Raw genomic sequence first — 15,576 nt, 5'->3', positions numbered from 1 at the left:
CGTATATATATTTATTGGCCACACTTTGGCATTGAAATCTCGATTGCGTCCATTAGGCCGCTCATTCATTGTATTTGAAGTCCATTAAGATGAGTTTAACTCGTAGTGCGATTGTTCGGGTTAACTTCACGCTTATTCGGGTTTTATTCTCCGCTTTGTATACATGTTATTTTCTATTTGGAGGCTGTCAATCAATAGAGCGGAGTACCTACCATAACACACACACACACACACCAAAAAAAAGTCAGTCATGTGAAATGGTTGCTAATTAGGCGTTAATGAGATGGCTTAGACCATGGTCTTGAAGGGAATCTTAGTGGTTAGGTATTCAAGTTGACGTTGAACTTAGAAGAAGGAGTGGCCACAGACTGTGGTCTGTCGCTGTTGGTGGGTTCATTGCACGACTTTAATTAAAAATGATTGATGCAACCTAGCAATGAACAATCGAAAAGAACTTGACTTCCCCTCATCTTGATTATAAATGATAAACCTCAATTTGTATGCTTTAGCAATTAATCAATGTTTTCCGAGAAAGTGAACTCCAAGAAAAAAGAAAACGAAGCAAAAATGAAAATCTTATGAAACGTGCCAAAGTCCATAAAAAAAAAACGAACTGAAAAATACAAAAAAAAAAAAATTAAAAAAGAAAAACAATGTCTGCCGCCAGTACCAGTAATCGACCACCAACATCGCCCATTTCTGCACCAATTTACGATGGTTATGCCACGATACGAGCCCGTGGCTTAAGTCGATCTCGTTCCATACGAGCCGCCGAGGCGACAGAAGCTGCAGCATCATCAGGATCATCATCTGTTAAACCATTGATTGTGCATCCAGCGAGAAAGCGGACTACCTCGTTGAGGAGTAACTACAGTCAGATCAGTAATGATCGAGAGGAGATCTATGCCAGGGCCAAACCAGTGCGTACACCCACCATAGGAGACCTGGAACCCATCTATGCTAGTACAATGTCAAATTCGGTGGGTTTTCGTCCCCTATCGGATGCCTCCAGCTCATCGGGTGGCGGCAGTATGCCCTGTGATTATCAGAATGTGAAGAAGAATTCTCGATTCTCTCTGGACTCCCTGCAGAGTAGTGCCACGCCCAAGACCCCGGACTATAATACGGCTGGCGAAGAAGAGCATATATTTCTCTACACGGCACCGGATAGTCCAAAAAGACGACTCGATAGTGGAATACGCAACTCTTATGACAGCTCAGAACGTGGTTGTTACTCGCCCCTGCCTCGTATGAATTTCGATATGCAAGAGAGAGATTCTACGTCAACGTCACGCCGACCGCCCACTTTGCGTCACAACTCTGTGAGTTCAACTGGAAGTCGTCGACCCATGACCCTCTCCCTGACTGATGCCCCACGCTCCCCCACCACGGGTCTGCCACCGCCTGCGCCCGTGCGTCGTGAGAGTCTCTATGCCAAGCCAAAGATCTATGCCACACCCACAAGGCCGCCAGCGTCTACCACACGCCTTAATCTCTACGAACTGCCCATAGTCACGCAGCGTAGCAATAGTGCCGAATTGCTCGAGAGATCCTATACAAGTCAAAGTCTAGCCACCATTGATCAAGATGAGCTTCTAATAGTCCCCACGGCCATGCCCATGCTGCCGAATGCGGTGGATCGACGATATCATACATTGGGCCATATGCGGGTAAAAAGCATGGGAGCCGGACTACATCGTAGTCTGGATGTTCCGGCAGGTTCCATGCTGGACATTACACAGAATTGGCATCAACGTGCCAATAATAGATCAGCAGGGAATATCTATGCCTCAGCGGAGGCAGCTGTCAGTGATCTAAACCGCATGGCTCCGGAATATATGGATCCATTGGACTTCAAAATCGGCTGTCAAACTACACTGAGAAGTAAACCGATGATACCGTGGTATGAGTTGGCCATAAGACGAGATTTCAAGCGACAATCCTGTCCGCCCATAAGTGGCGGAGCGGCAGGACTACAATTGGCTAAATCACCACAAGAGAACGATGAAGAGGTAATATTCTTGACTTTAGCATCAATGTATATATCCCCTTTTGATTGGCAACTCAAATGAGTTCCCTTTCAAAGAATTTCCCAAAGACTTTTCTTGAAAAACATCTTCAATAAGTCACCATCATAAATTCTGTTAACTTTTACAGTTGCTGTTTACCTTCTACTTAGTAGTCTGTTTTATTAACTTCAATATTTTCTTTTCAACTTCCAAATTCAACATTACCTTCAATCACTCTAAGTCAACACGTTTATGCTCGATAATATTTCAACTTTTGAATTATTATTATTCCACTTAATTAACAATTTTATCTTTATTTATTTACTATGCCATTATCTCTGATGAACTGAAAACCAGTTTACATTAATTCCTCCTCCCCCCCAACTTCAAAGAATACATATTTATATACCACACAAGAGACAATTCAAATTCATAAAAACCTGGCAGGTAAATTCACTTTATTTAACACCCAATTGAACCAATTTAACAATTAATTTTTCTGCCCTTTTCTCTGTCCTTTCCATTGGCCATTGGCATTCCAAAGCAATCAAATTCACATCAATCACCGGGTCGCACATAACAAAAAACCCAAACTTCATTATCGTCATCACGATGAACTCATGAGTGTTGATAATTGCCAAATATGTAAATTGATATAGAAACAGAGACAGAGAGCAAAAAGGCGTTGACAAAATATAAATTCAATTAAAAGTAATCAACCTTTTGAACCGCAACAAAAAACAAAAAATATGTTTCTTCTGATCTCACCTAGGCAGAGTGTACACAGTGCTGCTAAAACTGTAATTGCGGCTTGTTCACACGCCAACTGACAATTTCACTTTTAATTTTTGAGTGCAGGGGTAAAAAGACGGGGGACACCGGCAACTCAGGTTACCATTGAGAGACTTTGGCAGCTGTTTGCCGAGGCGCTCATAAATAAACATGAAAACCGCCTTAAAAAAATGTTGAAGCTAAGCCTAAAAACCGCTTTAAAATAGCGCCAAAATGAAAATGAGCAGAGTGTGCAAAAAAAAGAAGAAGAAAAAGAAAAAGAAACGCTTAGCATATAAAATCAACGATTTTTGAATACTCTATACTGCTAGGAAAGGCCATAAAGACTAAGTATTTATCATTTAAACATTCTTTGTCTTAGACTTATAAAGACTGAATCTACAATTCAAACCAAAACATCTCTTTTAGACCCTAGACAATTGCAGGGTATTATAAAAAAGACGATAAAAAACACTAAAGAGGGGAAACCAGACAAAACAAACGTATTCGACAAGCAGCATTAATGGCAACTTTATTTGTTTTGAAAGTTGACATTGATTGGACCCGCAATTGGCGTCTGAGGTGGAGGTTGTTGTAGTTGCTGTCTGTTTTCATGTCGTTGTGTGTATATATAGGGTATTAGGCGATTGAAACGAAATGTTGAGATATCAATTTAGCCGAACTAGTTCCCAAGAAGTTCATTGCAGAGTTTCTTCTGATGTATTTGGATTTCATTTTCAATTCAATACAAATGAAACCAAAGAACTTTTTTGGTATTTCTTTTGAAACGATTGCAGTCTTAATTTTGTCATATGTGTAATCAGAACTCCTTTGCTCGACTGTAAGCTACTTTTACCAAAAAATGTTGATGAACGTTGTGCAACTTACAAGGAAACTGCATTGGGCTTACCAAGGCATTCTTTTATGTCGTAGTTAATATGAAAGGCATAAACTAGTTCCATTGTCTGCAACACTTTTAGGGGCTCTTTCAATTTCATTGTATATTGTCCTCATTGGCTGGGAATCTATCAAGCAAAACCAAAAATATCTCTCTCAATTTTTGATTACCTTCGTGGGGACATATCAATTGCATGTTCCTGCGAATCAGGTCATCAGATTTGGGCATCAACAGATGTTGCTGCTGCTGTTGCTTTTGCTGCTGTTTTCTGTCATTATAACTTGCACACGTTGTGCACACAAGTGGACAAAGCGGACATGGGATTAAAATACACAGCACACTGACAGACACACAGGTAAAGACTATCCACAGTGGTAGTCAAACTGTAAGTGATCCATGGATACGATATACCTAGGTACGTTGAAACTTAATGGCCAAGACGTTGGCTCATTTATTTAATATGCCAAAGAGACAGAGACAACGGCAACGGACACGCACCAAGGCTTCATGCAAGTTTTATTAAATCAATCAGTGGGCAAAGGCATCTTACTCTAACGGCAAATGGCATTTGTTGTTTGCTGTTGCCTGAATGAATTCAGTTGGTCGTTGGTCAAGTGGCTGGCTTGTTGGTTCTCGCATAGCTTTACCTTATGTGCCTTTGCCTGCATTGCATTTGTAATACCAAAGCCGGATGAGGAATGGCTGGGTGCAATGTGTACAAAAGACAGAAGCAGACAGGGAAGACAAATGAACATGGTCTACGGAAAATTCATAACAGCAGAGGGAAACACGGATTAATCGAATAGTTATCGAGTGCCAATAAATTGTAACACTTGCCACCTTCAGAAGTTTCTTAACTGCCAAATTGAAAGTATATATTTTATAGGTTCTTGTAATAATTTTAATATCTTTGGTTTCTTCTGATCAAAGATAATAGTTTAGATTCATAGTCTAAAGCAAAATACAGTTTCAGTTTAGTAAAATCATTTTTTAGACTGTGGCCCTGAAGTAATTTAGTCAATTTGAAAAATTAAAGAACTGAAAGTGAAATTCTTTGAACTAGTTTTATTATTAAGCAACAAACAAGTTTCATTTCCTAGAGAAATGTAAAAGATTTCATCAAGTTAAATAATTAGAAAGTTTCCTCTTTTTAACTTTGAGTTTTTATTGTTAACTTCAATATTTTGAAGCAGAATATTAAATTCATAGAAAAACCTCTAATCAATTTATCAGTCCTTTTACTTCAACAATAAAAACCATCGGACATATAGGTACATATGCTAAGAAATCCGATATATATGCTAAGAAATTGTCTGTATAATAACAATAACCCCAAAGCATTATACAAAAAGACAAACTCTGCTATCATCAGCTATGCTAATCTATCTTCGCTGTATATTGCTTTAATTCTCAAATAGTTTTAGCTTTGAACTACGGTCATTGCAAGTCTTAAGCCTGCTGATGCATGCAGCTAACCAAAAAGTGGAAAGTTTGCCATAATTTGTGAGTCAAATACGGAATAATAGAATATTAGTAATAAATAAACTTGGTCTAATGGGAAATAGTGTTGACAACTAATTGATAATTTATTTAGTGACATTCCTGTGCGTGTGTAAATGTGTTTCAAATGTTTTTCAATACCCTTGGTCTTAGACTCGTTTTTGGCATACTTTTGCAAACATTTCAAGATAAATTTTGAACAAGTGTGTGCAATTTTCTGCTGGCCATTTGATGAATCTTATCTGGTTTCCCCTGGCAAGGACAGTTCATCAACTGTTTGCTCTACTTTTTGTCGCTGTATCTTTAAGTAGCTTTTCTGTCATGCATAATTAATAAATCTTGAGCCTATCCGTCGCAGTGTTTGAGCTGACAAAATTGCCAACAAATTGCCAACTCAAGACTTGTGACGGGGTCTAAATTAAATAACTCGTTAGTATGGCTTTTTGTCGGGATTTTTTTTTTTATTTTTAATACGTTTTTTTCTCTTTATCTTGCTGGCATCGCTTATTAAAACAATTTTTAGTTTGATAAACGAGATGGCGATTGGCGATTGTCGAGAGCTGGTTGAGTATCTCATAGATAGATACATATATTCGTAGTAATTGCAATTTGCAATGGATGACTGACTGACTGACTGACTGGCTGACTGACTGCCTCTGTATGTCTCTTTTAGCGGCTTGTCAATGGCAAAATGAGACGAAATAAAAACATGACAGCTACATCTGAATTTTTGCAAAAACAGTTTCATCTACTGCAATTTGTTTTTTCTATTTCAATTTACAAAATATTTAATAATTCATGCATTAGGCAAAGCACGTGCAAGTTTTCTCTGTTGTTGTATTTTTGGCAGACAGTCACAGGTGGCCTTAGAGGAGAACCAGTTTCTCTTTAAGTTCTAAGTATAACCGAAAAAATAAACACCACAACAAAAAACTTGTTTCTGCCTTCACCACGATGATCATGATGACAACGATGATGATGATGATGATGATGATGACGTCGATGTTGAGGCAGACAAACAAACCAAAGTAAAAGAGAAGGACAACTTTGTGGCTCCCCAAGGAAATCAGAGCCAGTCAAAGTAAACTCAAACAAAAAAACACACAGAAAACCAGAATTCAAATAAACAAAGAATGAGTATATGGATAAAAGTATATACATACATATATACATATATCAGATATACTCTATACTTACCTCTATCCACTAAGAGAAGCAAAAAGCGAAACCATCATCAAACTGGTTGCAACTTCTTCAATTTGCGGCTTCCGGTCTTGAAAATGAAATCAATAAAGAAATATCTGTACAAAAGTGCACTTGAATGGACATTGATCGCGTCATTTTTGTTGCTTTCCCAAAAAAGGGCCCAGTCATTGTTGTTATTTACCAAAAGGGCATAAAAACTGCGTTAAGAGGCAACAAGTGGAATTAGGAATTTTCAAACAAAATATAAAGTCAAGACACACTGCATTCAAGTAGCAAATGAGTTTACATAAATTTCACTTACAAATTGATTTCCTAATGATTTCATTTGAAACTTGCCTTTACATTTATACACTTTGCTTTATTCATGATGAAGCATCATATATGCCCTCTCATGTAAGCAGCAATTGATGATCTAAGCTTTATCTTTCTGATTGAATCTTGATAGATTTATTGTAACAATTTGGATTGAATTATTACTTTTTGTGAACCATATTTATCATACTGAATGCCCTAGTTTAGTTTTATAGTTCTTTGAAAATATTAGAATCAAAGGCTTTTGTGTATTTTTTAGTTTTGGCCACTAATTCTAATTATTGATCGCTCTGTAATTAATTTCTATAACGTTTTGTTATAATTAAATATTCCAGATTATAGATTTTTAGTTAGTCATTTATGAAAATTACAAAAAGGTGTGTTATAAAGCAATGACATCATTCGTTTTATAAATTGAACTGGTGACTTTTCTAACAAACTAAAATATAAGTTTTTTTGCCCTCCAAAGTATGCAATAAGTATCCCATGCTTGGCTATTTGAAACCAATAAAGCATTTTTTCAAAATAAGTTTTTAATAAAAAATTATCTTCGATGCAAACATTATTTGTAGGAAATAGTTGAAGCACAATTCATATCATAAGCTCAATATTTCGATTGGAGTTTATAGGCAATTGCATACATAAGAGGGCAAGTTTTACTTAACTCACATCGCAAGATCCTCCTTTACGAATATTTAATCGAGTGTAGAGAATCATAAGATTTTTAAAATCGGTAATCCTTTTTAAAATATTATAAATCATTACAAAATCAAACTGTTGGCTAGATCGGTATGGTGTATATATAACATATATACTTCCCCAATTGTAATGTTTAATCACTTAAATACTTTATTTTAAAGGCAATCTTTTGCCTAAATTGCTACGGAAACGATGGGAATTCCATAAATTCTTTAAACTCTTTAAGTCAACCCATCTGGAGTTACTCTTTGGTTATCTTTTAAAAAGTTTAAGTTAATCTCTTAGCAACAAATTCCTCTGATGGTTAGTCAAATTTCCACTCACCTTAGAGATAATTGTTAATTCGCCACACATTCTTTTGGTCACATTAGTTTGCTCAATTATCTGATTAAATCTATTGTACATAAACCAATCTTCTAGGTATTTCTTTTTTAGTAATTTCCATTAAGATAACCGCAACTAACTTTACAATCTCTTTCTTTTTCTCTTTCTCTTGCAGGTAAGTCCATTGGCAACGGAGTTAGCCAGCTGCCCACACTCGGGTGGGTGGGTAAGCACCATAAGTCACCATTAGACAAAAAAAAAACATTTTTTTTATACATACAACAAAGTTGCACTTGTGCAAATATGACTGTAGATCAGAGGGGGGTCAGCTGGGGAGCTGAGGGGAACAGATTGGAGTAGAGAATGTCCGCGCACAGGCGCTAAAGATCAAAGACAATCAAGAGAAGTCCACCAGTTGGGACTTCAGTTCGATGCGAGTTTCAGTCTCAGTCCCAGTCTCGATATTTGTGTTGGTTTCTCTCACTTCATTCTGTTTTTTTTTCCCCTTCTTTAATGATGATTTGCCACTTTTTTTTTCCTTTTTGTTTTTTCTTACTGAACGCCCGCGGCGGCTTTAGCCAAGGATCCAAAACAATCATGATGCTCATGTACATATGTGTATATACATATATGTGTATATATATTTTTGTGTGTGTATTTGATTCGTAAACAATCGCAACGGATTAGTTTGTTAATCATTTTATTATATCTGGCAGAAGGCAAAACTCGCCAAAGAATTAAATGAAGTTATAAAAAAACATCAATTTATGAGGCAAACCCACCAAGACAGGAAATTGAGAGAGACTTCTAATCGTTATCCAATATCGTGATCGAACTTTTAATCGTAAAGTATCCCATCCAAAGATTTCTTGATAGCTCTTCCCTTTTTTTTTTGGTAGCTTCTTATTTATTTCCAATATGGAGTACAATAAAATATGCAAATTCAAAATTAAGGCTTAGACATTTGAAAATTATTTGACATATTCTGCATCTAACTTTAGTTCATGTTTTTATCCGAGAATCAAAAAATTCGAAAAGTAATTAGAAATATTTATACAGCAATTAATAAGTTAAGTTATTTATCAGACGCTCATAAAATTCATACCCAGAGTACACATTTTCTAATAAATCCTAACTCGAGACTCAAGCGCTTGGCTTGACCTCCTAACCTAAAAGTGTGATGTTTTTGAGGTTATGTTGCATTAACCTTTTTGTGTCAGTCGAAAACGATAAGAGAATTATCATTTAAGAGTTATATTGTTATATTTTTTAAAATTGGTAAATGATCAATTGAATTCTATAAAGATTCTTGTACGATTTAAGACATTTAATAATCATAGATAAGGACAAAAAGGAAAAGATCGAAAATAAACAGATTTTGTTTCGATTTTTTAAAATTAACATAGATTTTAAGCGAGTATAATCGAACAAAAGCCATTTTAGTTCCTTAATCAATAATTATTTAGTTTCCTTTTTAAGATTTTGCCCTTTTTAGTTTAATATTATCTTATCTAATTGAAGTTTCCAACCGTTTTCAAAATATAATAATTTTATTTCTATCAATTTATTCTTATTCTTGTTGTCTGATGATGACTCATCAAGAAGCGACAGTGAAAGAGATAGAAAGACAAACATTTCAGTTGCAAGTTGAATTAACAGGCAAAATGTCTTGTCAAAAAGGGAAGCTAAAAGTCAAACACACACACAAAAATAAATGCCAACTAAATGGCAGAATTTCCTTCCACACACACACCAACACTTACCCCCATCAGCAATTTTCGCTGGCAACATTGAAAAGTTCCCTTCTAATTCCTCTTTCATGCCTTCTTTCCCCGACATCCTCAATTCATCATACAATCCAGCGAACATCAAATATGTAGTTGCCCCCCTTTTTTTGGTTTCTTTTACTTTGTTGTTGTTGCCAAATTGTCAAAGTGTGATCTGCCGGGAGGGAGTCTGTGTCTCTGCCTCTGCCTCTGCCTCTGCCTCTGCCTCTGCCTATGTTGTCGATGTTGCTGGTGCTGCGTGTTGCCATTGGTACTGGCTGTTGCTATTGCTTTTGGGTGTTGCTGTTGTTGCACTTCATTTGCACACAGGGAAAAAAGGCAGCGAAGCGTAAAACGGTTATGCCTCAGCTGGCAAATAAAAAGGGAGCCAAAGAAACAAGAAACCAACAAGAAGCGAAAGAGGAAGGAAAAAAAGAGAAAGAGCCATATGCTAAATGGCAAAGGCAACTTTAATTTGAGTGTCAATGTTGCATCGAGTAAGAAACAAAGTTCAAGTTCAACTTCATTATAGTTCTCACTTAATTATGGGCCTTTTTCTTTATTACGAAATCTATATACGTAGGTTGCTATAGTATGTAGGTATATGTATTTTATTTTCAACTAGAACAGTTGCTATCGCTGATTATCATGTATAACTGATAAGTTTTAGCTACGTATATTATTGATAAGACTGTATAAATGGCCTTCGATTAAATTTTAGACTCTTTTTGGTTTTTTGTATTTTCGTTTTTAGGTCGCCAGTGGCCAGATAAATGTTTTGCTTATGTTTTTTTTTTTTTTGTCGATGGAGTGCATAAATCATGTTGCCAGTGGCCTGCCACTTGACAATTGTTGCAGACATCAGGGCAACATGTGTTTTTTGCCTTCTGTGCTCTGCATATGTATGTGCTAACATCTTGTAGGCGTGTGCCCTATGACCTTTTCAAATGATTTATGCGCGCTCGTCTATATATACAGATATGTAGCAAATGGCAACGGCAGCAACAATTGCAAGTACAACGGCAACTGCAGCAACAATACTTGACATTCTGTTACAATTGTCGCCTGTTGTTTGCCTGATTTATTATGCATGTTGCTTATTCTTGGTTTTTCCTGTTCTGTTTTTTTTTTCCTCCCCGTTGACGTTTTCTATTATTTATTTTTTGGGTTTTTTTCTCTCCCCTTTTGCCTTTCTGGTTCCTTGTTACTAATTTGCATTGAAAAATATTTGATGGATGGCCTTGCGCTGAGAAACTTTCACTGCAGTCGGACCAAGAGTGGGTGTGGTTGTGGCTATGTACATATTACAGTCATGACTAATTGTTGAAGGCTGCTGAAGGTCAGTCAAGTTCAACTTGAGATATTTATTTGCCATTTTCAACTTTGTTTTTTTTTTTTATTTACCTATGCCAAAAAGTGCAGAAAGGTCTGATGACTTTGACCTTTGAGATTTATGGCATTTGAATAGGCAACCGTTGATTGATTTTTTTTTTTGCATTGAAGGATACTTCAAATTTCCAGGATTCATATTATTGTGACCCCGACGTTTTATTATGAAAATGCGGATTAGTTATAGGGCATGTAAGGCATTTTAAACAGATTTAGTGCATATATCTGCATATAAACAGTGGCTTAACAATAATATAAGTATTAAATCAAAATAAAAATCAAATAGCAGAATCGGATTTAACGTAAAATCTATTTATTGAATTTATTTTAGTTAAAGTTATAGTTTTAAAATCAAGGCTTTGTATAGAGAGTTTCTCAAATTTAGGTAAATATATCATAATTAGGTAAACTTTCTGTTTAATTGATTAAAATATTTAAAATCTCAGTGACTTAAAATCTTCAAGCAATTGTGAACTCACCCAGTTTTTTCCCATTCACTCACTTTTTCCCATATGATTATCAAATTAGGCAACATGCAAAGAATTTTAACAGCATTTGTCAGACTAATTAAATTATAAATTTTTGCAAACGTGATCACAACAAATATGAAACCCCAAACCCGCAGGAAAGACATTACAATCAACACGTCTGAAATTAAAAAACCACGTAGCATTACCCTCATATATGTATGTATGTACATCCCTTGTAAAGATGCCACAGAAAACCCTTTTCATATAACTTTTCTCATATCTGCATCATTTCATTTGAGTGCCAACTCACGTAAGTTGGTACACATAAAAATTGATTACGGCGGGTGCCGGGGGTGACAGGAGTAAGGAGTAAGAGAGAGTGGTAAAGATTGAGTGAGTATGACAAAAGAGGGGGAGGAGGAGAAAAGGTAGGAGTGGTAGGAGTGGCATAACGTGACAGAAAATCGTCATAAAATAGATAAGGCCAAGTAAAGTTAGAAGTTCCTCACAAATGGGTAACCCCTTGGAACAATTAAATTGAATTATCAAGCCAGTTTTATGGTCAGAACAACTTGGCGAATTGCGATGCCAACAAATCGCCAATCAACTTTTGTGGGGCACTTAAAATCAGTAAAAACAAAAACAACAACAACAACTACAACCTGAAGTCAACTCGGACTTGGCAATTAAAGTTAACCCCCTGTTGTCACCCTGCTTAGTCTCTCCATCTGTCGATTCCATCTGGCCTTGAACTTTGCTTTGATCGAATACAAAATGAAAACAAAACAAAAACAACAAAAAATCATAATTAAATGGAAAAAATAACAAAAACAACAGCAAATACATAAATAATTAATTTTGTCGTCTCTTGAATGATTTTTCTTTTAATAACTTGTTGACTCAAAATTTGCATAAATGGCACGCAGATTAAATAGTGAAACGTGTTAGATTTTTATCAACAAATAGGCACGTCGGAAGCAAAGTAACTACCTAGTAATTGTTACATTGCTTCGCCTCATTTATTAGGAAACTAATAATAGAAGAGCTTAACTAATATTTATCCAATGATGTCATAGAAACTGCAAATCAATATTAAGCTTAGAAAACATTGCAAAGCCAAAGACGAAAACAAATCAGCAGAATTAACATTGTAAGGCTTTAGTTTGCATAAACAAATGACAACTTCTACCTAAAAACTAAGCAAATATAAACGTAAATAATTTTTCAATTTAATTGATTAGTTAGTACACAACTATGTAATAATATTTAGTCGTTTTATTTGTGTTTAATAAAAATCTGTAAGGTTTATTTTTTAATCCGAACAGAGAGAAATAATTATTGTAGCACATTAAGTAAATCAGAAGTAAACTTTTAAAGCCTGACAAATATTTTTTCAAGGAATTGCCAATTTACAAGATTTGAATCAACTTTATTTTTAAAGCAGATTTAAACAAACTTTTTCCAAAAAGACTTAAGATTAGTCTTTAAAACACTTAATTTAATATTGAAAATAAAGGCATTACCCAACACTGTTATTCGACGTATGCCGTTGCTGCTAGAGATAAGCTTAGCCAAATGTGAAGAACAAATTGAGGATGTAGAACATTAGCTTGTAATCGCACTTCATTTAAGTTTGAAGTTCCATATAACTAACTGACTTATTGCAACACAGTCTTCTTTACGTCGGGGTCACCAATGAAATGAAACTTTAAAGTTTATCAGAATTAATTGATGATGATTAATAACGACTCTTTCCCTCAATTCTCAGTGAATTAACTTTTGCTTTCGACTCAAGAGTTGTTCTATTAGTCTTTGTGTGAAGTGACTTGATGGCTTCCGCTTAGAATGCTTTCAATCTGTGACCCCAGAAATTGCAATTACAACTTCCGTGCTGACTCACAATTCCCCCTTCTCTCTATCCCCCCCGCCATAATGGCGCTCATTAGCTTGATGTAGTTAGTTTCATCTTTTTTTCTTCTTTCGTTCATTATTGTGGACAGACAGCAAAGAAGGGGAAAAAAAGACCCGACATAGCGTCGGTCACGTTGCATCATAAAAAATAATTCCAAAGTGAACGAAAAAGATTTTAGCCACTCTAATGTTTCTTTATAGAACAGGTGAAGCGGTTGACTCAGGGAAAAAATTGGGAGATGGGGGGAAAAATGCAATGGGTTGCATACTAAACAGTGCTTCTTAATATGCCAAACACGCTTAGAGCACACTCAATTGTGATGATAAATTATCCTTCCTTCTCTTCGACATGGCTCGTTGGCTGACTATCTCTCTGTTTGTATTTTTGCAGGCCCATGTGGTGACGGCCTTTGAGCAATCGCTAACCAACATGACCAACCGCCTGCAACAATTGACAGCGACCGCAGAGCGTAAAGATGGCGAACTCACGGACATGAGGCAGACGATCGAATTGCTACGTAAACAATCCATTCAAGCTGGTCTGACCACGGCTCACATGCAAAGCATGGGTGTGCAGACGCAGGCAAATCAAAATCAGCTCCAGAATACCAGTGACCAGAAGCCACCGCAAGGTCCCTGTCGAACGACAGGAATGAATGTCAATGGCAATGGCAACATGGCAGGCGGTTTGGCCATGCAGCGACAACATAGTACAGATTCCATGTGCTCGTTGAACTCCATCAGCTCGGGCTGCTCGGCTGCCCATGATAAGAACAAGGCAAACAAGAAGAAAGGCTGGCTAAGAAGCAGCTTTACTAAGGCCTTCTCCCGCAATGCCAAGATCTCGAAGACAAGTCGCCATGTGGGACATCATACCCATGCCCATAACCATGATCTGAAGACGGGATCGTCAGCTTCACTTCCGGTTTCCTCTCTTCTTCTACACCACAATGGTGGGCACAATGGTGAACCCTTGGGTCTGGCTGCTTTGGCCACCCAACCGCCTCCGCCGTTGCCAGGCAGCAAACAAAGTAGTCCGGCAAAGACTGTCACTCTGATAGACAATGCCAAGCCTATAGATGCCATCGATGGCGAGGATCAGCAGGTTGTGGAGGACCTGAAGAAGCAGCTGAGGGAAAAGGACTTAGTACTCACCGACATACGATTGGAGGCCTTGAGTTCTGCCTCCCAATTGGAGAGCCTCAAGGAGATGATGAATAAAATGCGCTCGGAAATGATGTCACTCAAGCAGAATAACGAACGTCTTCAGAAATTAGTTACAACTCGTTCGCTGGCCGGATCTGAAGCTAGCCTGGGACAGGCCATAAGTCCGAATGGTTCGGTGACAGGAAGCTCTGAAGTCTCCAGACGTTATTCCCTAGCCGACAGCAATTCGAGACCCCCGATGGAGTTGCCGCCACGTTTGAGTGAAGAGCTCGAAGAGGATTGCATGCCGCCGGCTCCAGCTCCTGAGCCACCACCACCACCAGCGCCAGCCACATCCTCGGTATGTGGAGTGGCCCCGCTCAGCCCTAGCACTCACATAGATCTGACTCCGCCGCCGCCTGCCTTGGAGACAGCCCCACTCAGCAGTCCCGTGCATATGCCCACCGCTGCCGAGGAGCTACCCGATATGTGTGATGGCAAGAAAATAGCCATTGCCTGTTATCTTGGTCAACCCGAATCCTTTGCCAAATACTGTGAGGAACTGCTCGAGCTCGATGGCTTCTATGCAAATGGTTCCATCATAGCCAATCACGAGGCCGAGACGCAATCGCAAAGTGAACGCAAAGTCAACTTCACAGCTGCTAGCACAAACGAATTTGTAATTGCCTGCACCTATATATCGGGCAAGACGACGTGGCAGAATCTGGACTATATAGTGCGTAAGACCTTTAAGGATTATGTGGCTCGCATTGATCCGGGCACGAATTTGGGTCTTAATACCGATTCGATAACATCGTATCATTTGGGCGAAGCTAAGCGTGGCCCCGAAATGGGATTCCCCGAATTGCTGCCATGTGGCTACATTGTCGGCAATGTTCGCACCCTGTACATCTGTCTACAGGGTGTCGGTAGTTTGGCCTTTGATAGTCTAATACCACGGAGTATTGTGCATCGATATATAAGTCTATTGAATGAACATCGTCGTCTCATATTGTGTGGTCCCTCGGGAACGGGCAAATCCTATTTGGCCAGACGATTGGCTGAATTTCTGGTAGCCCGAGCCAATCGTGGCAATCCCTCCGAGGCCATAGCCACGTTCAAGTAAGTCACACACCAGAAAGTCCAATGGAAAAAACGTGCTAACATTTTTTAAC

At 37.8% G+C, this 15,576-nt stretch overlaps 1 protein-coding gene across 7 annotated transcripts in view; it reads left to right on the top strand.

The window, feature by feature from the left end:
• The window catches only part of LOC6642508 (protein sickie), a 215,571-nt gene that overhangs the window by 198,663 nt on the left and 1,332 nt on the right, over positions 1 to 15,576 (top strand). For 6 of the 7 annotated variants that reach the window (XM_023175880.2, XM_047010629.1, XM_023175879.2 and 3 more), the window contains one exon: positions 13,647 to 15,523. In XM_023175880.2, the coding sequence (XP_023031648.1) occupies positions 13,647 to 15,523 (1,877 nt within the window). Of the gene's footprint in view, positions 1 to 625; positions 2,013 to 13,646; positions 15,524 to 15,576 lie in introns of those variants that run through there. The other variant, XM_002064927.4, reaches the window with a different exon arrangement.

This window comes from Drosophila willistoni (assembly GCF_018902025.1).
Source record: "Drosophila willistoni isolate 14030-0811.24 chromosome 2R unlocalized genomic scaffold, UCI_dwil_1.1 Seg167, whole genome shotgun sequence".
In the NCBI taxonomy this organism is placed as follows: Eukaryota; Metazoa; Arthropoda; class Insecta; order Diptera; family Drosophilidae; genus Drosophila; species Drosophila willistoni.
The sequence above is the reverse complement of the archived record's forward strand: the minus strand, read 5'-3'. Positions and strand labels throughout refer to the sequence as shown.